We start from the raw sequence: 23,366 nt of genomic DNA, 5'->3' as shown, positions 1-23,366 counted from the left end.
ATAACCCCTCTGTCTCAGTTTCCTTATCTGTAAAATATGGATAGCATTAATACTTTTTGTGGGGATTAATGATTCAATACATGTAACACTCCTAATACCAGTGCCTGGCACACAGAAAGTGCTCAATGAATGTTAACTCTTCTTACTAGCCTGCTATGTGATCTTGGTCCACTGTCTTTTCCTATTTTTAAAATGAAGAGTTGAACTGGATTATTTTTGTGTGTCCAGTTTAAAAAGGCAATTGTGGTCCCTGCATACTTAATTATATACTATCTCATTGTTCTCTAGTTTTCCTTGTGTTGTTGTTTTGTCCATTACTTAGGGTAGGGGACAATGTAGGTTTTATTTTATTTTTTAATTTTTAAAATTATTATTTAATGTATTTTTGGCTGCGTTGGGTCTTAGTTGAGGCACGCAGGATCTTTCATTGCGGTGCATGGGCTCTTTGTTGTGGCGCATGGGCTTCTCTCTAGTTGTGGTCTGTGGGCTTTCTCTTCTCTAGTTATGGCGAGCAGGCTCCAGGGCGCGTGGGCTCTGTAGTTTGCGGCACGTGGGTTCTACTTGAGGCGCACAAGCTCAGTAGTTATGGCGTGCAGGCTTAGTTGCCCCCCGGCATGTGGGATCTTAGTTCCCTGACCAGGGATTGAACCCGAGTCCCCTGCATTGCAGGGCGGATTCTTTATACCACTGGACCACCAGGGAAGTCCCCAAGGTAGCTTTTATATCTTTAACCTTTGGTAGCTCTTGCTTCAGAACCTTGTGTATCAGTGGTAGCTCCTCCCCTTGAACCCCCATCCCCATATACTGGATATCTATATGCATACATGTATATAAACACATATCTGGATACCCTCTGTATCTCACTGTGTGTGTTAGTGTTCCTGAGATAGCAAGTTTATGCCCCCTCTATTCCTTTCCTGTAGCTGATTCTTAACTTTTAGGTCTCTGCTTAGCCATCACCATAGATTCTAGTTTTAGACATATTTTCTGATGAACTGTAAACGTGAAAGAGGTACCCATGTCCCTTTGCTTCAGAATTATATCTTCAGCACACAGCAGTGCTTAGCCCCTAATAAACAACAGAAAAATATTTCTAATACTGAATAGTAGTAATGTTATCCAGCTGAACCTAAATTTTTTAATCTACAATAATTGAATATATAGTTAAAATTATATATTAGAGCTTCCCAATCCTCTTATACCTTATAAGGAATAATACTCAATTCATTTAAAATTTAAAAAAAATAAATGACTTGGAATGAAGAAAAATTTTATCCTCACCGAATTTAAGATTCTATTTCTGTGGAAGACTAATGGTTCTCTCTGGCCTTAGTTTTAGGTACTCTTTACCACCAACTGGTGTGTTTGCCTTATACATATCCTAGGACTTCTACCTTCTGAGTTAAGCTGGCTTTTGCTGACCAAATGAGGAAAGCCTTAGCTGAGTAGTGGCACCAGTATGCAGTTGTTCCTACTTATCTTTAATCTGATAAAAATGAGTTTTTAGAAATGCCTTTAATGAACCAACAACAGAGTTACCCTTTGGAGACCCCAACACCTGTGTTTCTGATAGCCTCTACTATCAAGTAAAGCCTCTTCCTCCAAATTTCGAGGGTAACTGTTAACTTAAAATAATGTAGCATTTTGCCTCAACATGGCCCTAGTGTTTTCATCAGTATTTTAAAATGTTTTTATATTAACTATTTACTAAAAGGAATAATTGTTTTATACTTTCCTATGACTTACTGAGCTGATTCAAATAGGTTGGGCAAGTCATGATTAGCTTTTCCTATTAGCTGTTAAACAGGTATGATATTTATCACAGGACATTGGAATCCAATTTTGCTATTGCCGTTGGGAATGCTCTTTAAGTAGCAGCCACGTGGCAAAGCCTAGGGTTTTATTATAATTATAGGCTTGGTCAGTCAACTCCTGGAGTTTGAAAATTGAGGTCTGGGTCCCAATCCTTATTCTACTGCTTAGAGATGGAGCAAAATGTCAATCCTCATTTCTCCATACATAAAATGCATAAAGGTACAGAGCTGCTGTGAAGATTAGGTCTTAAGAGAAGCAGTCAAGGGCAAGTACTTTATTTGGAGTTAAACAGACCTAGCTTCAAATTCTCATTTTGTTAATTTGTTCTATATCTTGCAATACTTATTTTATTTTTTATTTAACTATAGTTGGTTTACAGATTCTTTTCTATAATAGGTTATTACAAGATATTGAACACAATTCCATGTGCTATACAGTAAATCCTTGTTTTACAGTGGTGTGTTTCTATTAATCCCATACTCCTAATTGCAACACTTATTTTAAATTGTGCATAATAGTATCTCCCTAACATCTGTTGTTGTGAGGATTAAATGTACATAGTATACGTAAATCGCTTTGTCCAGTGCCTAGCGTATAGAAAGGACCCAAGAAATATTCCATTTTCTGTATTCACCATAACCCAAATAAATAGTAGTTTCAACCTAGTCAGTGTAAGCTATTTTAAAGGCCTTCTACTTGACTGTCAAGTTGTTTTAAGGGAAAGCGATCGCTTGCTGTATATTTTTTAACGTGGCTGCAGACGTTTCTTTTTTTCTTTAATACACACGCACTTGAGGAAAACTGAAACACCAAAGGAAAATCTAAAAGCCAGCAGCCCCTCTCTCCTCAAGCTCCCCAGAACCAAATCCTGTTAACATTAGGCTATGAAGTCAAATCAAAGGACCAAGGTATCGACTGTTTGCTGGAGGCGTGCCACTGGTTCTAACCCTTCTAGATAAAAGAAGGGGGAGGGTGGGAGTAATCTATTGTAAAGATGCAAGATTCGGTGGGAACTGCAGGTCGCTGAAGCTGGCCCCCGAGGCTTTCATGCTCTTATCGCTGCAGCCCACTCTCTTATCGCCACTCCAGACCTTTACATACACGTAAATATTTCACAAAGCCGAGATCGTCCCAAAACCACTGCCTCTGTCCTGTCCTGTCCTGGCCGATGTGAATCGTGCGCGGAGAAGCCGGGTAATCTTGCCCGGAAACAGGCGACGCCTGCGTTCCCGGGACCTGGCGCAGCGCGCCTCCCTCGCCTGCAACACTGGCCGAGCGTGCTCCGGGAACTCGCAGCTCGTCCTGAGGCCCATCCACCCCGCAGCCGGCCGCGGCGTCGAGGTACTCTCCGGACGTTGCGGTCGCCCCTTTTGGCGGGCTCCCGCGCCCCAAGGCTCCGCCCCCCGGCGCTGTCTGTCCGCACCCGCGGAGGCGGGCGCCGCGCCCCCATTGGTGGAGCTCTCCGAGATGGCCCCGCCCCCTCCCGGCCCCGACGCCAGCACGTTGAGTGGTGGGGGCCGGCAGAAGAACTGCCCGAGCGAGGAGCGGCTTTTGGGGCTGGGCCGCACGGTTGTGGCGCCCGCTTTGAGGCCCCCGAGAGGCTGCTGGGTCGGGATAGCGGCCAGCGGCCACGGGGGGGAAGGGGGTGGGTGGGCTGAGAGCAGCTCGGCGGCGAAGCTGGCCCGCCACCCCTTCCCCCCACCCCCGTCGACCTTGTAGGCAGAAGCTTCCCGGCGCTCCTCACGCCGGCGCGATGGCGACTGCTGCGGAGGCGGAGGCCTCTCCGCCGACGGACGCGAGCTGGGAAAGTGGCGGCGGCGGCGGAGACGACGAGATGAAGCAGGCGCTTCCGGAGCTTGAGTCCTCCCCACAAAATGGCGGCGGCGTCAGCGTCGCGGAGCCCGGCGGCGGCGCCGGGCCTGAGGAGACCGCGGCTGCCGAGGCCGCCCCGAGCCTCTGCCACGAGCAGCCTCAGGACTCCTGTGAGGCGGGCGCGGCCGCTCTGCCCAAAGGCCCCGAAGAGCCCGAAAGACCCGTTAGGAGGAGTTTTCAGATCCCCAGGAAGAGCAGAGAAAAGAAAGGTGGTGCTTCCCCTTTTTCCCAACCCCTCTTTCTCTCTCCCCTCCATCTTTTCATTAGAACCTCTCTGTCTCCTTCCCACACCCATCCGAGACACGTAAACACGCATGCAGCGCCAGCCGCCTCTCCCCGCACTGCCACGGCCGCCCAGCTGCTGCGCTTGGTGCGAGAGAAAAGCGGTGGAACCACGCTCCCTGCTCCCCCTCTCCCCGTGGAAGTTGGAAGTAGCTCAGGTTTGAAGCTTGTCCGTAAGGCTGCAGCTCCCAGAGAGGAAAGATGGTGCTCGGCGCCCCTCCCTCCCAGCCCTTGAAGGCAGAGAAGCTGATGTGTCCTCCTAAGGATGCTTCTGAGAAGTCTCACTGTGGAAATAACCCGTGGCCATGGATTCTGGGGCTTTCTCCAAGGCCACTGCGTTGAGAGGACCACAAGTGCTTCTCCCTGTGGAAATTCTTCAGCTCTATGCGTCTACTTGAAATTTGCTCGATGTCAGCGTCTTCCCTTGTTTAGACATCTCCGTTAGATGTGATTCATGCACACTGCTGTTTTCCATCACACTTCATTTCCATGTAGATTTTTTTTTCTCGTTTTTGAAGCGCTAGATAGGGCTCTCTCTAAATCCAATTTTAGTATGTTTTTTTCTTGTATTTGAGAAGCTTGGGAAGGTAGGTTCTTGGTGCAGTAATTTCCCTATGGAAAAAAATAGAGGTCAGCTTATGCCCAAGAGTCACCAACTTGATCTTGCAGATGCGAGAACTTCAGAAAAAAATTTAAAAGTCCAGTCTGGTTTTTGGAACCAATATGGGAACAGTTAAATGAAGTACGTTACGTTTTTAAAACTTAATGCCATATTGTGACACCTTTCTAATGGAGGAAATTATCGTTTTCAATTCTTAGAAAACAATTTTTGACTATCCAGTGATTTGGGATACTCTGTCTGGATTTAGTCAATTTAAAGCCTCTTTTTGTTTTAGTGCGTGATTCCGTTTTTCAGATTTACTTTGGAAAGTAATAGGAATTTTCTTATTTGCGGAAAACGTTTTTTATTTCTAACTTGAATCTTGGTAAAGAGACTCTTGAATGAAGCATGTGCTTCCTCTTGCCATGTGCATAACCAGCTACATTTGCACACCTGAAATTGTTAGCCTTCTGTCAGTAAGATACAAATAAAGTCAAATTGTTAATTTCTATTTGGATGATAAAGCCAGGGAAATCCTTGGTATGAGAAACCATGTTGAGAAAGATGAAGTTACCTTTTGTCCACTAGCATGCAGAATGTTTCTAGAAGTATCTTTTAAGCGAGTTAATGTAATACATTTTAGGGTTCAAGAGAATTCTTGTAAAGGTCAAGGTTATCAATCCTTTTGGTTTAGTTAAGATGTATAGTCTATATGGGGAAAATTAGATTTCATCCTAAGTTATCAATTGGTAGAGAGTAGGTTGGAAGTAGATTCAGATGGGCTCTGGTTATAGGATCAAAGTAGGAGGTTGGATTTTTTTCTTTTTTAAAAATTTTTTAGCTTGATACAGTTTTGAAGTCCGTTTTTTTAGGGTTTTAAGCAAAACAAAGCATGATGTACCTCCTTTTAATTTTTGATAGGATCAGGAAATTGGCATAAAACCCATTTGGGTTGAAATGTGGGAGGGCACTAGGAAATGTTGAAAGGCACTGTTTGCATGTGTGTTGTTTTTTTTTTTAAATTAGATAAATCCAGAGATTGCTGTAAAATAGACTTCATTTGAACACATTAAAAGTAGATAATAATTGAGGAATTAGGAAATATAAAACCTAGTTGTTTTTGTTTTCTCCCCTGAGTCTGATGCTTCTTTGGGGGAAATTTGTTACCTTTCTCCTCTTAGGGAGGTTTTGGTAAGGAAAATATAACACAGTGGACTTTTTTCATGTTTAGCGAAAGTGAGTAATTTTTAACTTGTCTAAATATTTGTACACTGAGCAGCAGCTGTTCAAATGGTGCAATAGCGATCTAAATAGCAATTTTAAAACTTAAATAAGCAACTTTTTACCATCATGGACTTCATCCTGTCCAACCTGAAAGGAGTTAATACTTGGTGATAGAATTTAATAGAAAAATATACCTTTCATTAAAAAAATGCTTTATCAGAAACAGTGTGGCAGGTACTGCTAGTTTCACACTTGATCCCAAGATAATCTCCTCTTGGAAGACTTGAAAGGTATCACTTTATGTATAGGATTTGGCTAGGTCTTAGTGGTGTGGTCATCTGAGTCTTTTATCATGAATATTAGATCATTTTCAGTAGATACCTCTGCTTGAACTTTTCAGTATCAAAGGTTCTGTTGCATTCGTATTTTAATATGGCAGACCTTTGCTTGTGACTGCTTTTCCAGTGAAATTTAAGATTAGGACTCATATGTTTTTGGTAGCTTAAAGGTAAACCTTTGTGAGTATAACTTGACTCAGTTCTTTTATTGGTCTTCACAGTAGCATAACATCCAAAATACTGCCATTCTAATTAATAATATTGGCAAACACTTTATAGTGCTTAATAAGTTATAGGCATTGTTCTAAGCAGTTTATATGTACTAACTAAATTTCAGTAATCCTATGTGGTAGGTACTATTCCCATTTTACAGATGAGGAAACTGAACTACTGAGGTAAATAACTTGCCCAAGGTTACACAGCTAGTAAATCGTGGAGTTGGAATTTGAACCTAGGTGTAGAGTACTTCTTATTTTTTATTGTAGGAAAGTTTTAGTTCACTTAAAAAAATTTTTTTTTTAACAGCTATTAAATTTAGTGATGTTTAGTATGTCTTCCTCCCTGGGGAATTTTGAGATTCAGAAATTATATTCATTAGAAAATTAACACATTTAATCAGTACTCACAGATTAAGTGATCTGTTGACTGGAAGAGTAAGATTTTACTCTTTGTGATCTATGTGCTATTCTGTTTACTTATTGGCTGGGCTACTTTCTGTACTGTAAGGAGTCACTGTTACATTTAACCAAATTGTGGAATTGCACTTTGTCAGTAGATGTTTCACTATTGCCTTCTTTTACTCTAAAATCTGATAGTGTAAGTCATCAAAAGTAAATTAAAATCAGTAATTGTATTTGATATAATTTTTCCCTCCAAAGGTCTTGGGAAATGAAGTAGTAATGATTCACTTTCTGGAAAATGTTTATTGGTTAATACTTTATGTAGGGCACAAGATTAATTGCTCTCATGCGTCTGCATCTCATGCAGGTGCATCACAAACTAAATGCTCTTACGCACCTGCATCCATACTGGTCTAGTTCAGGAAAATTAAAGGCCAATTCTCCTCCCAAATCCCCATCTTTTCCCACAAAATTTGGAGTTGTCTTTTTGAAGACTTTGGGGTTGAGTCTCTTTCTTAAGGAAATTTGCATGATGTTCTAGTAGTTGTATATGAATGGCTTGGTTCTAAGTACCACAGTTTTCCCTACATAGAAGTAAATCTGAGCAGGAATGTACAGGCAGAATCCAGTCATCCACATAAAACGTTTGATAGGCGCATATAAATTCTAAGTAATGGAGGTAAAACTTTCTTTGACATATTCCCCAGTCCAAAAAAAGTCAAGTTTCATATTTGTTATCTCTCTAGATCTCTGCTAGAATGTTTATTCCTGATTCTGCACTATGTTCAATCATGAGTAGACATGAATCACCCATTCCTACAGTATTATGTCTGTAGTAATTTTATTAGACTGAAGAAAAATGATTTTTAAAATGTCTAAATTATCATGAGGAACAAATGGATATTCATTGTATTTTAGTCATTAATATCCACAGACATCAGAGAGATGGATTCAGAGAGAATTGCAGACCAATGAGATCCGCAGCCTACTCTTTGCTATTTCCTTTTCTTCCATGAATTACTTTAAATTGGAATGTATATTTTGGAATTTCCCTTGGTATATTTTGATAACACTGGTCCATCTTTTTTTAAAAGTTTAGCTTGTTTTTACACTTACGATTTTTTTTTTTTTTTTACATATACACATAAACAATACAAACACAAAGAGTGGCATTGACACTAAATGAGTTGGTAAAAGTAGTTGAGGAAAAATGTTCCTTTGACTAAGAAACAAAGCTACTATTTGGTGACCTTAATTTTATGTCTATTCCAGCTGCTTAAATTTAACATTTAATTCTTAGTATGTTTTGTATGCTACCAGTAATATAAAATACTCAATTCTAGTTGTGGTTCTGTGATACAGTCGGTTTCCTCATTTGAATTATAAATCTCCAAGTGCCCTTCTAAATCTTTTCTTGAACCCCATAAAAACACATCTATAAAAGGGACTCCCCTGATGGTCTAATGGTTAAGACTTCATGCTTCCACTGCAGGGGGCACAGGTTTGATCCCTGGTTGGGGAACTAAGATCCTGCATGCCATGCAGTGTGGACAAAAGGGAAAAAAAATGATGAAAACACATCTATCATCAGTTTTGTCAATAGAAAAGCCTTGTGAATTATCAGAAATCAACTCAGTAACTATCTTTCTGACATGAATTTGATGGAAGCACTGTAAATAAGCAAAAGTATATGTTTCTTAATGTCTGGAAGAATTATTACGACTGCTGTTAACCTTTATAAACCAAAAAAGGGTGTTAGTTATGGCTTTTGGCCCTGTTAAATGCACTAAATGAGAAAGAAATACTAAGAAATGAGATTCAAAGGAAGACATGAGGGTAGAAAGAGCATTCTAGACATCAAATTCTTTTATTGCTAATTTCCATGTAGCTAATATAATTTCTCGGTCTAAAATGAGGAAACAATTCTGTTTTTCCAGCTCTTGCAATGATTTGTTTCAGCACTTATACACCCACATACATCTTTTACTTATAGTTCAGGAAACAAGATTTGCAGCTAGGGAGGCTGATTTTGAATTCACACCTGCCCTATTCACGTATTAACCTTGGGCCAAGTTAACTGTTAGCTCAGTTTCATTTGTGAAATGGGCATAATGAACGTCATAGGGTGGTTTCGATGATTAAATGAGATAATGCATATAAAGCTTTTAGTACAGTACCTGAAAAGGAATAATGAGCCACTAATTGTTAGACTCAAAAATTGTCAGAATCCAGAGAACAGTATATTGGATTCTGACTTCCTTATGTGAAATGGATGATAAATATATAAAATGTTCTGTTCCCCTACGGGTAGTTATAGGTTTATTTATTATTATTGCCTCAAATGATGACCCATAATACTGTGATGTGTATATGTTTTCTTTAAAAGAAGTGACAGGATGTGTTGATCAGGTATGTCCTTTAGAGGATTATTAAGGACAAAATAGACCACCAGGGAATGTACATTCAGAACATAAACTGGTTATATTTCTAAACTACTATTACCAGCACATTGACTTGAAATCTTTAAAAATATAGTTATAGCATAATTTTATTCTTATAGAAATTGATAATTGGGAAGAAAAACTAGAAATTATAACTTTGGCCTAACTAGTAAAGCCAACTGAGGTATTTGAAATATAAAATACTTACTAGGACACAGGTATTGTTAGACCTAAAATCTTGCGCCTTTTTCTGTATTTTTATTCACAAGAATTTTTTTCACACTGGCAGTCTACTTGAGTACTACTTGAGGTGACTCTAGGACATTGCTTTGGAATGAAACAGAAATGTTAAGTACTTTTTTGAGAATAATTTGAAAGTTAATTTCTATATAAGTTTATATGATTTAACTCGAATCTTTCACTTTTGGTTAGATTGACAGTGGAAATAGTGTTGGAATAGCTTAGCTAAGGAAAATGATTTCATTTTGTAGATTGTAAAATTTAATAGAAATTTAAAGCTACTTCTTTTGATACTTCTTTTTGGCACATCTTTAGATACCTGAAGTCACTTGTTAGTTTAGAAACATAAAAATCAATCATACATAAAACCCAACTTTAAGAATCATGCTTGGCTCATTTTGGATGTGAAAGCCTATGAAAACTATTCCACATGCTGTTTTCCCTCACAAGTTTTTCCAGTTTAGTTGGGGACAGACACAAAGATAAAACGTTTTCTCCTACTATATTCTATAAAACAGATTTGAATTGAGAGAATGGATTTCTCTGTTTTTTGAGCTTTCATTTTGTTTTATATATCACTGAATGGTTGAATTTGTGACACCTAATTTAAAATGACAACAATCATATTTTGGTAGTTTAGAATATATTTGTATTCAATATAAAAAAATCTTGACAAAGTTTATTCTCATCTTCACTCACTTACTCAGTCATTCAACTTGGGGCCAGTGCCCCAAGAAAAGATAGAGTAATGAACAAGGCAGATATAGTTCCTCCTCTCATGGAGCTTACAATCAATAGATTATTGAGTATATCCATCTGCTATAAATTTTATTATAGGACACTCTGTGTTTAGTAGTTCTTTAGTTCTTTTTGAGTGTTTTTTTTCCTGCTTACTCCTACTGTCTTTATTGCATTATTATAAGTATGTTGATTTTATCCCCACTGCCACCTTTTTTAGTGTGCAATTCCAAAGTAGTGGGAATCATTTGTTCTATACACATTCTCTCATTGACAGCTACATTTTTACAGGCACTTTTGTAATATATACATGGTTTGGTGGATGAATGGATATGTCATTTGACATTATAGGGAATACAGTAAAAACAGCTGCTCTCTAGTACCTTTGAGAGTATGTACAAGTAGAACACTGCTTTCAGTAGTGGCCTAAAAGTATTTTGAATGACATTTATTGACTCTTTATATATAGTATCTTGAAAGAAATTAAGGTAATAGCATATAACATAAGTTCTATGAATACTTCTATCTACAGTGAAAAATAAGTGGTTCCTTTTGGTTTGGGGAAGGTACATATATAGACTTGATGTTTGAAATTTATAAGTTAAATTATTTCATGCGTAAAGTGGAAATTTGAGGTTATTAGGCTACTGTTTGAAGAACAAATTGTATATTTGACTTGAGTATTTTAAAAATTAAAGGGAGTGTGCAGTAGTTGGTGGAGTGGGGAATAAAAACTTTTACTGTTTTACTTTGCACCAGATGCTGTGCTTAGAGCCTTTTCCACGTGTTGTCTTATGTGCCATACGGCATATAGTGGTTATTAGGATAGCTGGAGTTCTCCTTTTTACTGAAGAAAGTACTGAGCTTGTTTTGTTAAGTAATTGATTTACCCAGGGTATCCCACAAAGCCAGTAAATGCAAGACCTGATATTTGTGTCCTGGTTTGTCTCCAAAGTTCCACATCTTTCCATTTCACCAAGTTTTCATAGTAAATATCCTCCTACTTTATATTGGTAATACAAGAAGCTAATGGATGCAGCATATTTTATTCTAACTTTAGTATTAAAAACCAGATAGAATCATTTTATTGTATAGACAGCTAAGTGTCTTAAATGTTTTTATGCTTTTACTTATGGCATAAGCATTTCATTTGCTGAAATAAATAGTCCTAGACATACTACCTAAATGTAACATAAAATAGGAGTTGAGGCAAGTTGAGTTTATGCACAGGTTCTTATGAGCGTCTTTAAGCAGCTTAGGTTGCCTAGTGTAGCATCCCCTAAGTTTTGCAAAATTGTAACTTCCTTTTCTGCATGTGTAATGCCAGATGCTCACTGCTGAAGAGTTTTTTCTTCAATGAATTAATAAGTATCTCTTTCGCTTATCACAAAATAAGATAGCCTTGATGCTTTTTTTTTAACTTTATTTAAAAGTTACATTAACAAAGCCACAAAAATATAAAAACTACCTTTAAGATGGAATCTTAAAATTAATACTGTTTTTTATTTTAGCACTTTTTCAGCCATTAACTCCAGGCTCTCGGGAATTTGAAGATGTTTTAAATATTCTCCACTCATCTTACCTTGAACCAACTTCAGTAACAAATTTTAACTACAGACGTGCTTGCTTGATACATAATGAGCTTTTGGAAAAGGAGGTATGTTTTGTTTTTTTTTTTTAATTTATTTTAATTTATTTTTGGCTGTGTTGGGTCTTCATTGCTGCACGCGGGCTTTCTCTAGTTTCGGCGAGCGGGGGCTACTCTTCATTGCTGTATGCGGGCTTCTCATTGCAGTAGCTTCTCTTGTTGCAGAGCACGGGCTCTAGGTGTGCGGGTTTCAGTAGTTGCAGCATGCAGGCTCAGTGGTTGTGGCTCACGGGCTCTAGAGCACAGGCTCGCTAGTTGTGGCGCACGGACTTAGTTGCTCCGTGGCATGTGGGATCTTCCCGGACCAGGGCTCGAACCCGTGTCCCCTGCATTGGCAGGTGGATTCTTAACCACTGTACCACCAGGGAAGTCCAGGAGGTATGTTTTAAATTGTGCCTTTTGTAAGATTCTTCGGAACCAGTTAATAGCCTGGAATTTGTTTTACTTTCTTCCTTTTCTTTAAAAATACTAAAGTTCTTAGGAAAGCCAAATTATGGAGGGGAAAAACAAGTTTTAAATGACATGTTGTTTTCCCTAAACACTGTTGATATTGCACTACATTTATCTGTTCTGTTAAATTAACGTGTGATTGTGTAAGATAACTTCTTTTACTAACAATGAATCTTAAGCATAGGGCTAGCTTATTGTATAATGGCTTAATTGTAAATTCATTACAAGGCTTTTTGCTCTTTGAAGCGTATGTTAGTTAAATGGAATCTCTAAGAGCATATTATGTCTAAATTGGAAGGTTAATGAAATAAAATACGTATTTTTTTTTTTTTAGGATATGCTTAATTTTTTCCCCAGCTATTGCCTGGTAATTGAATTATCCTAATATCATTAGTAGAAATTCTTAGTGAAAAAGTGAGAACAAAGGGGAATAGTTGAGCCTGTTAGGTAGTGAATTTAAGTTTAATATACAAATTAGAATCATTTTTGAGTTTTGATTTAGGAAAAGCCATAATAATCCTGAGGTAATACAAATGAGTTGTTTAGAAATGTTTGATGTGTATATTGCTTTCTAATGTACATGAAATACTATTAATTTTGTACTTTTATAGGTTGGTTAATCTAGTGCTATGAGAATTTAACTTTGAAAGGATCCCTAAAGTGGATGAATGTTACCGGCTCCCAGAGGAAATTAAAACCTTGGTAGTTTGATGTGGTTTCATGATATGATAGGGATTATTTGTCAATTTTATATGAAAATTTAAAGATTCATTAATTATATTATTGAAGATCAGTAATAGCCTGAACATGGCATGTAAATCTGTTAGGTATGGGCTCCATATCTATTTGCTTGTATCTAAAAGTGAAAGCCAGCAGTTTAGGGTGACTTACAGTTCAGATGTACTTAGATCAAGTCACTCTTTTATCCTGGAAATGGGTATGTACTTGGCACTGAGAATATAATTGTAAAGAAATGAAACATTTTTCCTTGTCCTGATTGAGTTTATAGTTTAGAAGTTGGTCATTAAACAGAGATTTATGAAACCACCTATATGCAGTGTACCGTGTCAGGTAAAATGAGAGATCCAAAGATAATCAAAAAATGAACTTAAAAATCTATGGGAGAGTTGGAGTGTGGTAAGATTTTAATAGAAATTTAGTTAAAATTGTTTAGCACTAGATGCTTATTTGACTATATTGTAAGGATAAAGAGCCAATTATAATGGGAAAAAATGAAGTGCAGAAATTACAGGGAGAGAAAAGATAATTTCCACTTTGGTAGATATGGATTTTTTTTTTTTTTTTTTTTTTTTTGCCGTGCCTCGTGGCTTGTGGGATCTTAGTTCCCTGGGCAGGGATCAAATCCAGGCCCCCAGCAGTGGAAGCGCAGAGTCCTAACCACTGGACTGCCAGGGAATTGCTGATTTGGAATTTCTTTGAAATAAAATTCCTGAAACTCTTAGCTTGAAAAACATAATCACATACTAAGGAGTTGTTATAGATTTAATTTCATTTAGTTTACAGAAAAGCGAAGAGAACTGAAGTTTGATGGTCGTTTAGATAAAGAACTTTCAGAATCCTATGCATTTCTGATGGTTGATCGGTATCAGGTAAGTGAACCCATTTTATAAAAAACAATTTGAAAGTGCTTTCATTGTAAGTTACCTAAATTTGCAATTAATCAATACGCTTGATTTTTTTTTTTTAACATCTTTATTGGAGTATAACCGCTTTACAATGGTGTGTTAGTTTCTGCTTTATAACAAAGTGAATCAGTTATACTATACACTTGATTTTTATAAACTAACAATTTTTTGATGTATAAATGGAAAAAATGACTTAGTGCAAGGTATTTCATTGTTTTATAATTTGCTTTTCAAATATGTTCATTTTTTCTTTGATCAAACCTAATTTTCCCCCCTGGAATGTGCTTGATAGTAAATAATTTTTCCTTTATTAAAGTAGGTTATCTTCTGTATTACTGATTATATGTGCTGGGAACTATTTTTTCTCCTTTGATGGAAGATGTTTTTAGGTGGAGTTAATTTCTCTTTAAATACTTTGCCAGTACTAATTCTTTCTAAAAGGGGATATTTATATATATGAATGGCATGAATTCTGAGTGTATGTCAGACCTGGCATAAACAAAAATAGATTCCAACTATGGTTACATTGGAAGTGTAAGCCAGTTTCACATTGATATTTAGTCATAAACTAGCATGTATATGTATAATTTCTGTAATGTAAAAAAATATACTTTAGAAGCTTGGATTTTACTTAAAACAAGTTTACAAACTGTCTTTTCACATTTTTAATGTATTGACTGTAAGATGAAATGTTTTGTTTATGTAGGTTCAGAGCATATGTGAAAAAGGATTACAGGTGGGCCAGTCCAAAATAACAATTCTTGGCAGTCCTTCCATGGGTAATCTTTTTTCTTTTTTCATTTACCTACTACTAAGTTGCCCTTTAAAAATATATTATCTAATTTCGCTGTTGTCCTTATAATTAAATTCATGTATGCTTTGTCATGTTCCCAGGAAGAGAGACTAGTTTCAGGTTCTGCAATGAAAACCAGTTTTATCCTTTGTTTCTGATTTTGCATAGTTCCAATTAAACAAGGGTTATCTTTTTTTTTTTTTAATGTCTTAGTCTAGTCCTAGTGATTTTGAAAAATTTGATTTTTTATGTTTTTTCTAGTTTTATTTTTTGCTTTGGTTAAATATCAGCTATCATTACATTTTTTTTTAAAGGTGTCATACCTTTTATCTCTTATGTTAAATATTTGGACTTTTTATATTTGTGTCCATATTAAAATAAAACTTTAATTTTTCCCTCTTTGCTAGGTGTCTATCTTTCTAGGTATGCTGATTTATTACAAGCTAATCCTTTGGAAGCTGGGGCAGTGGGCGATGTTGTTATTTTTAAAATAATGAAGGTAATTTCAACTTTTACATTTCATATATCAAAGACAGCATTTGACTTGGATTTTAGTCGACCCTATCTTTTGGGGTTTGATTGAATTAAAAACCAGTGTTTGCTTGTGTTTGGTGTATAAAGATACTTTGAGAGTGGTTTGCCATCTTTAATCTGAGCTTTCTGAGCTTTAGAGTTTGCTTTCTTTTCCAAAGAAAATACTGAAGAGAGGGAAATATGTTGATAATGTTATTTAAGCTAGTGAAGTGTTGTGAAGAAAATTTTTATTTCCATGTATTAAATTCAAACAAGCTTTTTTTTTTTTTGGTTAACTTTTTCTTACTGCTTCGATATTAGTAAAAAGTGTTGGGTATTACTTTATTACCAGGTATTACAGGAAAAAAACTGTTGTTACAGGTAATCTATATTCAAAGAGTTATTCTATAATGTTAATGTCATACAGTCAGTAATTAGGTTTTGGTGGACTTAAAAGGTTTTCTGTATTTTAGGGTAAAATAAAGAGTATATATGACCCCATGGGCGTAAAAAGTTTGGAATCTATATTAAATAAAAGTGCTTTGGACCCAACACCAAAGCATGAATGTCATGTGTCGAAGAATGCCAATAGAATTACATCACTTTTGGCTTATAGAGCTTATGAGCTTACTCAGGTAAGTACCTGGATCCATTTTAGTGTTATGACCTCGTATCAGTTTGTCACTAAATCCTTTAAAATGTCTCCCTTTCAGTTCTCTCTGCCACCACACTAGACTCTGGTTTCCACTTACCACTGCTAGATTCCAGTGTCTCTCACTGCTATTTGTTCAGTGTTTCCAAGATAGCTCAGAAACATAACAGTGGCCCCCCTTAGACTTACAGTGATATTCAGATTCCTTAGCCTAGCTAGCTCTCCCTGCCTGTAGACTGTGACCTCCAGCCTGTTTTTTGTATAATTCCTGCCCTCAACGATCTCATTTCCTCTTGAAGCCTTGGTTTCTCCTGGCCTAGAAAGATCCTGTCTAATAAAATATTGCTCATTCTTTAAGGTAAAGTTAAAGCTCTTTGAATTACCTTAATTCATATCACTTTGTATTATTGATTTGGTAGATATTTTCTATTTTTATTAGTATTTTTCTAAAATGCAAACTTAGAATTCATTCTTTAAGTTTTATTCAGATGTAATTGATTTATAGTAAACTACACATATTTAAAAGTGTATTTAATGAATATCAGTCGTTGTGTTTTTATATGTTGTTTGACTATAATGTTACTCTTTTTAACAAATGTATAAAAAATGTGTATATCTAAACGGATTGTATGTGAAAAGTGGTGGTGCTAACCTCCCTGGAAATGTTCTTTCTTTTTCTTTTCTTTGATTTTTACTTTATTTACATAAAATAAAGTTTATTCTTGTTCTTTTCTTTTTGAAGAATCTCGGTGGGCAAGACCTATTGTTGGGGGCTTTTAGCAAAAATTATATTCACCAAAGTCATCTGGGCTGACTCATTTGATTACCTTCTGGACAGTAGTATTAGTAGATATGAAATATAACTATAAAGTAATTACTGGTTTTTCTAGCAGAACTTGTAAATTGGCTTGATGTTTCCAGAAAAATTCCAGGCATTTTTAGAGCAACAGCAACATTATTGAAATCAGTAGTTTCCCAAGAGAATGGACTTTGAAGGACAGTGCTTTGTTTATAAACTAGGGCATTCTTTTTAATGAAAATCCCTAGACTGCAGGTCAGAAAACCCTAATCTAATGAATGTTGTGAAGGGGAGAGGCAGATAGATAGGGTAATAGGAAGAGGTTCAGCTGCCTTTGTCACCTATGTTTGTAATCTCTGCCACCTCCCCTTTGTTGCTTTGTCTGCAGTTGGAGTCAAAAATGTGTTTTTCTTTTGAAATAATGAGCAGAATGCTAGGTTTGCTTGAGATTGTGTTCTTAGTATTTTACTTTTGTATCAAATTGGTTTTTCTGGGCTGACCTGGGAGCTTAGGCTCCATTTGTTTCATTTTCATGAGGAAATTTGTTGCACATTCCCACTGGTCAGTTCTTCAGAAGTAAACTTTTGGAATACCTATTAGTTTCCTGGCATCTGATATATATATAGAAGCAGAATATTTTATATCATAAAATAAATATAAAGTACAAATTATTTTAATTAAATTGACAAGCAGTGCTTAAAGATATCTTTCATTAAAGGTACTTAAGTGGTATTGTGTTTCTCAGAAATCAGGCAGGTAATTGTAAGATTCCACTGTCTACTTCTTGCCTTCTTAAGGAAGTTAATTTTGCATTTTCTTATTTTTAGTATTATTTTTATGAGTATGGCTTTGATGAGCTAAGGCGAAGACCGAGACACGTGTGTCCATACGCAGTTGTGTCTTTTACTTATAAAGATGATATACAAACTCTGAAGTTCGTACCTTCATCAAGGTAAGACTCATGAATTTTAGACGTCATCCAGAATGGTATTATAACACGTATCCTGCACTTCTGAGTTAGGAGGAACACTTTGTATTTCTTCCCATTTTCTTTCCTTCTCTTGAAATTAATTAGATTCATGAATGTTGATGATGACTTTTAAGAAGTCAGTTAGAAGGACAGATACTTAACTGTGTGGAAATAAAAACTAAAATTTACTTAAACCTCACTGGTTAACCTTTTTTTCCTGATATTGAAGGTTTGTGTAGCTGCATAAATGCAGTTGGTTTTTTGGGGGTTTTTTTTGGCCATGTCACGTGGCATGCAGGATCTTAGTTCCCTGATCAGGGATCAAACCCGTGCCCCCTGCAGTGGAAGCTCGGAGTCCTAACCACTGGACCACCAGGGAATGCCCAAATGCAGGTTGGTTTGTTTGTTTGATTTTGTTTTTTTGTTTTTGGCTGTGCTGTGAAGCGCGTGGGATCATAGCTCCCAGACCAGGGATCGAACCTGGGCCCTGGGCAGTGAAAGCACAGAGTCCTAACCTCTGGACTGCCAGGGAATTCCCCCAAATGCAGTTTTTAAAAGTGAAATTTTGTGTATTAGCTCTCCTGGAAATGGGGAGCTTCTACAAATCCTCAGCCCCATCTCAAACCAGTTAAATCAAGTATTTATGAAGGAGCCTAGGCTTTGGTAGTTTTTACACGCTTCCAGGTGATTCTGATGGTCAGTCAGAGTAAATTGCCATTGATGATTTCTTACAAGCTCTAATATAAGGTGACCAAATACAAATCAGTTTCTTCCCGCCCCCCCACCATGGGGTGATTCCAGAAAATGTTTTGGCAAAATTGAATAAGTAGATTTACAGAGATGTAGGTGAAACAGTTAAATATCTACTTATTTTTACTTTGAGTTCCCAGATTTAAAGTCATGCATGATATCTAGTAATTTAGAAATACTGCAGTTTTAAAAAGCCACATTTCATGAAACAGACATTTTTGAGGTCAACCTTTTAATCAGTTTTCAGATCAGATTGTCTTTCTTCATTTAAGTTGTTTGAGATGCAGCACTTTTTTTTGGTCAGTGAATAGCCCTGGAAACCATCCACAGCCACAAGTACTGATTTGCGTAATATCCTGACAGTTGTGTTTTTCTTTCATTCTTTTTTTTTTTTTTTTTCCGGTGGCTCTATATTTGTGATCTCCATGATACATTTACTATAGTGCCTTTCAACAGTGATTTTTAAAAGACACCCAGCACTTAATTATAAGGTCATACCCCCAAGAATAATGATTGTCTGTTAATTTTCTTTGCCTCTTTGATTTTATCTCTTGACCCTCCATATCATTTAAAATGATCATCCTTGTTGTACCTTGAATGCTGCCATGAATGCTCCTGCCTCTGCATTTGCTATTCCCCCTCATTCCTCAATTAGCTGCATAGTTTACACTGTCAGTGAGACCTTCCATGATTTTTTTTTTGAAACCTATGTACCCTTAGTTTCTTTCTTCCTCTTTTTCCATAGCACTTAAAACGATCATCATCTGGTAAACTATATACTTACTTTTTTTTTTTTTTTTTATACTTACTTTTTGATTGTTGTCTGTCTTCCTTATGAGACTGTAAGCTCTATGAAGGCAGGGGTTTTGTTCATCCCTGTAATTCTGTTACACAGAACTGTGCCTAGTAAATAATAGAAGCTTAGTAAATATTTAAGTATGATTGAGGCTATTTCCTCAAATCTCATCACCAAAATAAAGTAATTGACAGAGACTTTAAAGGACTATATTCTCTCCTGATGGATATTTTTGGGAAAAACAGCTCCCTTAAATTTGGGAAAATACGGTAATTTGAGCCAAGTAAGTGATTCTGATTTCTCTGAGTAGACTTGGATTTATTAAATGTTGTAATAAGTAATTTGTTCTTCATACTGGGAGGGAAGGATTTAATTCTCTTGTACAGTATCCCATTAAAAAATAGCATTTCTGTCAATGCCCTGAATGTTAACTTTCATGTTGTTAGCAATCAGTAATATTTCTTTTTTCTTTTTAAAAATTTATTTGTAGATCTAACAGCTTTAATGCAGATAGAAACACAGGTAAGATTCTTATATTTCTTTCTTTTAGTTTTATAAATCGAAAGAATAAGTATGTAGAGTAAAAAAATTAATAAGTTAAGTACTTTGTTTTATTTTTATAATGAATGAGAATCTGCAAAGTATGAAAAAGCTCGAGGCCATGTTATGATGTAGCATCAACATTTGGTCATCCAAACATAAGGTCTCCTTTGAGAATCTGCTGGTACTGTGAATAGACCAAAGAATTTTAGCACTTTGATTGATAAAGGTAAAAAATAGAACAAGTTTCACAACTCAGCCTTTTAAAAGTATTAACTTCATCAGAGGTGTAGAATTTAGAAGAGAGAGAAGATTAAAAGCAATATTGACACTTTCTATCTTCAAGTTTCTTTGCAATGAGAAGAGCGCAAGTGGAAGCTGTAAGACGTTGTGAGGGATTCATGTAGTTAACTGGATTTAGTATGGTCTCCTTTGGGGGAAATAGGAGGGCAGTACTGTATTGTCTTTGCTCCTCAGCTTTCTGATATGAGGACATTTAGGCAAATAAATTTGTTATTTTCATCTGGAATAATTTTGTAGGGGAAAAGATACCTGAAACAAAAATCCTAGTATTTGAATTCCCTGTAAATAGAAATGTCAAGGTTTCTTTTGGTGGTTCTACTTAAACTGTGTTTCTGGATGTTTTTCCCCTTAGTTCTAGTAAATATTTGCTTCTGGGCTGCCAAGAGGCTGAGTTGTGTCATCATTCTTTTTGTTTAGATAAATTTAACTACACGTTGTGGAAAGGACAACTTTTAAATAAAGGAAAGCTTTTGTGTTATATTTCTCTGAGGTCAGCCACTCGTGCTTTTTTGCCTATCAAGCTGTAAGTATGTTATATTACAAGAAAATAGCAGTTAGTAGTTGCTAATTATTCAGTTCTTACTTACAATTAAAATTCCTTTTTCTAACTTACATTTAAATTTTACTTTGATCCATAAGAACTTACATATAAACAATGGTTTGTTTTAAAAAAGATTGATTTGATAACTTTGGAAACTTAGTTGGCAGAATGAGCCCTCTGCTTTTCTGTCTTGATTTGCAGATGGGCTAAATAGTTATACACATTTATGGCATAAGATTTTTTCTTAGTGATTTTAAATATTAAAAGTATTTTTCAAAGTTTTGTCCTAATTAGATATATTTTTCATTTAGCAATTTGAACATGATAGACTTAAAAGATATCAGTTCTTTGTTGGAAACAGCTTGATGTGGTGAGTTAAGTTAAAATTTATATGCTGTTTTCAGTCCTGTGCAACATATGTTGGAATAGAAAGATTTAAAATGATCTTTTGCTACCACCACAGTAAGCATTATGGGTCCCCATAAATGGTTGAAGATTAATTTAACTGTTCATACTTGAATTGCATTTAATAAAATGACAACTTCTTATCCTTTGTGGTTAGTAAAATTGGCATAAATAAGGGTTAGCTTCTGGCTTAAAGATGGAAGGTTGGTAGTATTGCTGGACAGTCTAGCTACCTGTACATATATCTGAACTGCCCAAATCAAATATCAAGTATGATATTCATAAATATGCTCTTCTGTATTCCATCAAGATACTTGTGTGTGTGTGGGTGGGTTTGTGTGTGTGTGTGTGTGAGAGAGAGAGAGAGAGAACATTGCTAGAGTTAAAAATACAGGTAAGGCAAATACGCCTTTTCAATTTTCTTTCAGTCCTGAGAAGTTAGATGTTGAAACAGTTATGAGTATTGATCATCTGAAACAGAAAATCCCTCCAGCGCTGTTTTATAAGGAAACTTACTTAGGTCCATATGAAGGTAAAGCAGTTTAATTTTACTAAAATATATAAGAAGCAGACTTGATTTGAATATTTACTATGTATTTTTTCCTATGTCAGTTTTGAAGAATGGAATGTATTGCAGCCTCTATGAAGTTGTAGAAAAGACAAGAATTGGAAGTAACATGGAAAGTTTGCTGCAAAAACTAGAGAAAGAAAAACTTGTGAGTGAAAGGTTTTAAAATGTTCCTCATTCTCCCTTAGAAATATGCATATTAATAAGAGATTATGATAATATTTCAGTTTATATCATTTTTGCCTCTGAAAATACCGTAAGGTCTCTGTCTTTGTTGCTGCCATTTGGTTAACAGTGTTTTACTGTGGCCTTTGGTACTTTTCTTTTTAGCCACGACACTAGATCCTCTATAGACCAGTCTTCCCCATGAAGTATCTTTATTATATTTTGTGACAGTGATATTCAACAAATATTTATTCATTATCACTTTTTTATGCAGGGTATATAGTTTGGTAAAGAATGAGGCAAGAGACTCTGTTTTCCTGGATTATGTGATAAATGGAGTTACTCAGATGTGCTTTGTTCCAGTAGAGACAGTGACATATTTGAAGATTCAAAAAGAACAAGGCGCTTGGTGAGGTTGAAAGGATAAAAACACTAGAGTAGTTGGGGGAAAGTGGTAGAACATGAGGCTAGAGAAGTGTGTAGGGGACTGTGTTCTGCAGTGTCATTCAGGCAGTGCTCGAATGTTTGGACATTTGGACTTGATCCTATAGCAATGGGTTTTAAAGAGTGGGATGAGGTTTTAATCGTGTATGCAATGTGATCAAATCTGTGTTTTGAAAATTTATCTTGGTTACTCTGTAGAGAGTGAATTGAAGGGGGGAGATGAGGTAGGAAACTATTACATTTAGAGGGTAATGATAGGTTGGATGAGAAAAGAAAAAGGAGACTGATTTAAGAGATATTTACTAAGTAGTATCTAATTTAGTAGGTATTGAGTATATCGAGTTTGGGTAGAGGGATTACTAGGTCAGGCAGCCGATTGTGATGGATTCAGGAATGAGTGGAAAATGAATACGTGATGCTAATATGTATAATTTAGCTGAAGGAGAGGAGGTGATTGCAGAGGAGAGTGGCTATTCCAAGGTTTCTGTTAACATGAGGGTAGGTGAGCTCATGTTTAAATGTTGATGGGACATTCCAGTAGAGAGGGAGAGAAGTTTTTTTGCACAAGTATGCCATTTAATACAAGTTTTCAGCTGTTGACTTCTTTTTACTCCTCATTTTGTTGAGCCTCGGTTTCCAGGTAGTCACATGGAGAGCTGTATCAGTGATTTTCAGAACCTGCAACTTCATAGATGGCTACGTAGAATTTTGTTGTATGCATATATATTTGCTTAACCAATCCATCATTTATATTTAGATGGGAGGGTCAAATTATATACAAAACTCATAGGCAGAGTTTGTACACTTGTGAATTGATGGACACCTAGCAATAACTTTTTGAGACCAGCTAGAAATCTTTAGGTAGGCATCTTAGAACACACACACATGCACATTCACCTACATGTGAACATACTTTTTTATTTATATTTGCGTTTCTTGTTTTCCTCCCAAAATTTGTCTATGATACAAGTATTCCTCATGACCAAAATCTATTCAGTTCTTGAGTTCATAAAGTGAAAGTTTAGGTAGTAGGTTTGGATATGGTGAGATATTGAGTTATCCAAATCTGTTCAGTTCTTGAATTTCAGAGAATTGAGTATTGTGGGTCTGGGCAGTGAGGAGTTTATCAGAAAAGTACAGTATCCGTTGAGTGCGTAATAGTGAGAATCAGGATAGGAAGGATACTGGCATTTTGTTTTTCACCTGAGCAAG

At 36.3% G+C, this 23,366-nt stretch overlaps 1 protein-coding gene across 7 annotated transcripts in view; it reads left to right on the top strand.

Annotated features, from left to right (window-relative positions):
• The first annotated feature begins 3,322 nt into the window (after positions 1 to 3,322).
• TASOR (transcription activation suppressor) overlaps positions 3,323 to 23,366 on the top strand; it is a 48,801-nt gene continuing 28,757 nt past the window's right edge. For all 7 annotated transcript variants that reach the window (XM_061197007.1, XM_061197005.1, XM_061197006.1 and 4 more), the window contains exons 1-11: positions 3,323 to 3,896; positions 11,683 to 11,828; positions 13,787 to 13,879; positions 14,622 to 14,694; positions 15,116 to 15,207; positions 15,695 to 15,856; positions 17,500 to 17,624; positions 19,679 to 19,710; positions 20,449 to 20,554; positions 21,406 to 21,509; positions 21,590 to 21,693. In XM_061197007.1, the coding sequence (XP_061052990.1) occupies positions 3,569 to 3,896; positions 11,683 to 11,828; positions 13,787 to 13,879; positions 14,622 to 14,694; positions 15,116 to 15,207; positions 15,695 to 15,856; positions 17,500 to 17,624; positions 19,679 to 19,710; positions 20,449 to 20,554; positions 21,406 to 21,509; positions 21,590 to 21,693 (1,365 nt within the window). In that variant the 5' untranslated portion in view covers positions 3,323 to 3,568. The remainder of the gene's footprint in view (positions 3,897 to 11,682; positions 11,829 to 13,786; positions 13,880 to 14,621; positions 14,695 to 15,115; positions 15,208 to 15,694; positions 15,857 to 17,499; positions 17,625 to 19,678; positions 19,711 to 20,448; positions 20,555 to 21,405; positions 21,510 to 21,589; positions 21,694 to 23,366) is intronic.

The sequence above is a fragment of the Eubalaena glacialis genome, chromosome 7 (assembly GCF_028564815.1).
Source record: "Eubalaena glacialis isolate mEubGla1 chromosome 7, mEubGla1.1.hap2.+ XY, whole genome shotgun sequence".
NCBI lineage: Eukaryota > Metazoa > Chordata > Mammalia > Artiodactyla > Balaenidae > Eubalaena > Eubalaena glacialis.
This window is presented reverse-complemented; position numbering and strand designations above follow the sequence as displayed.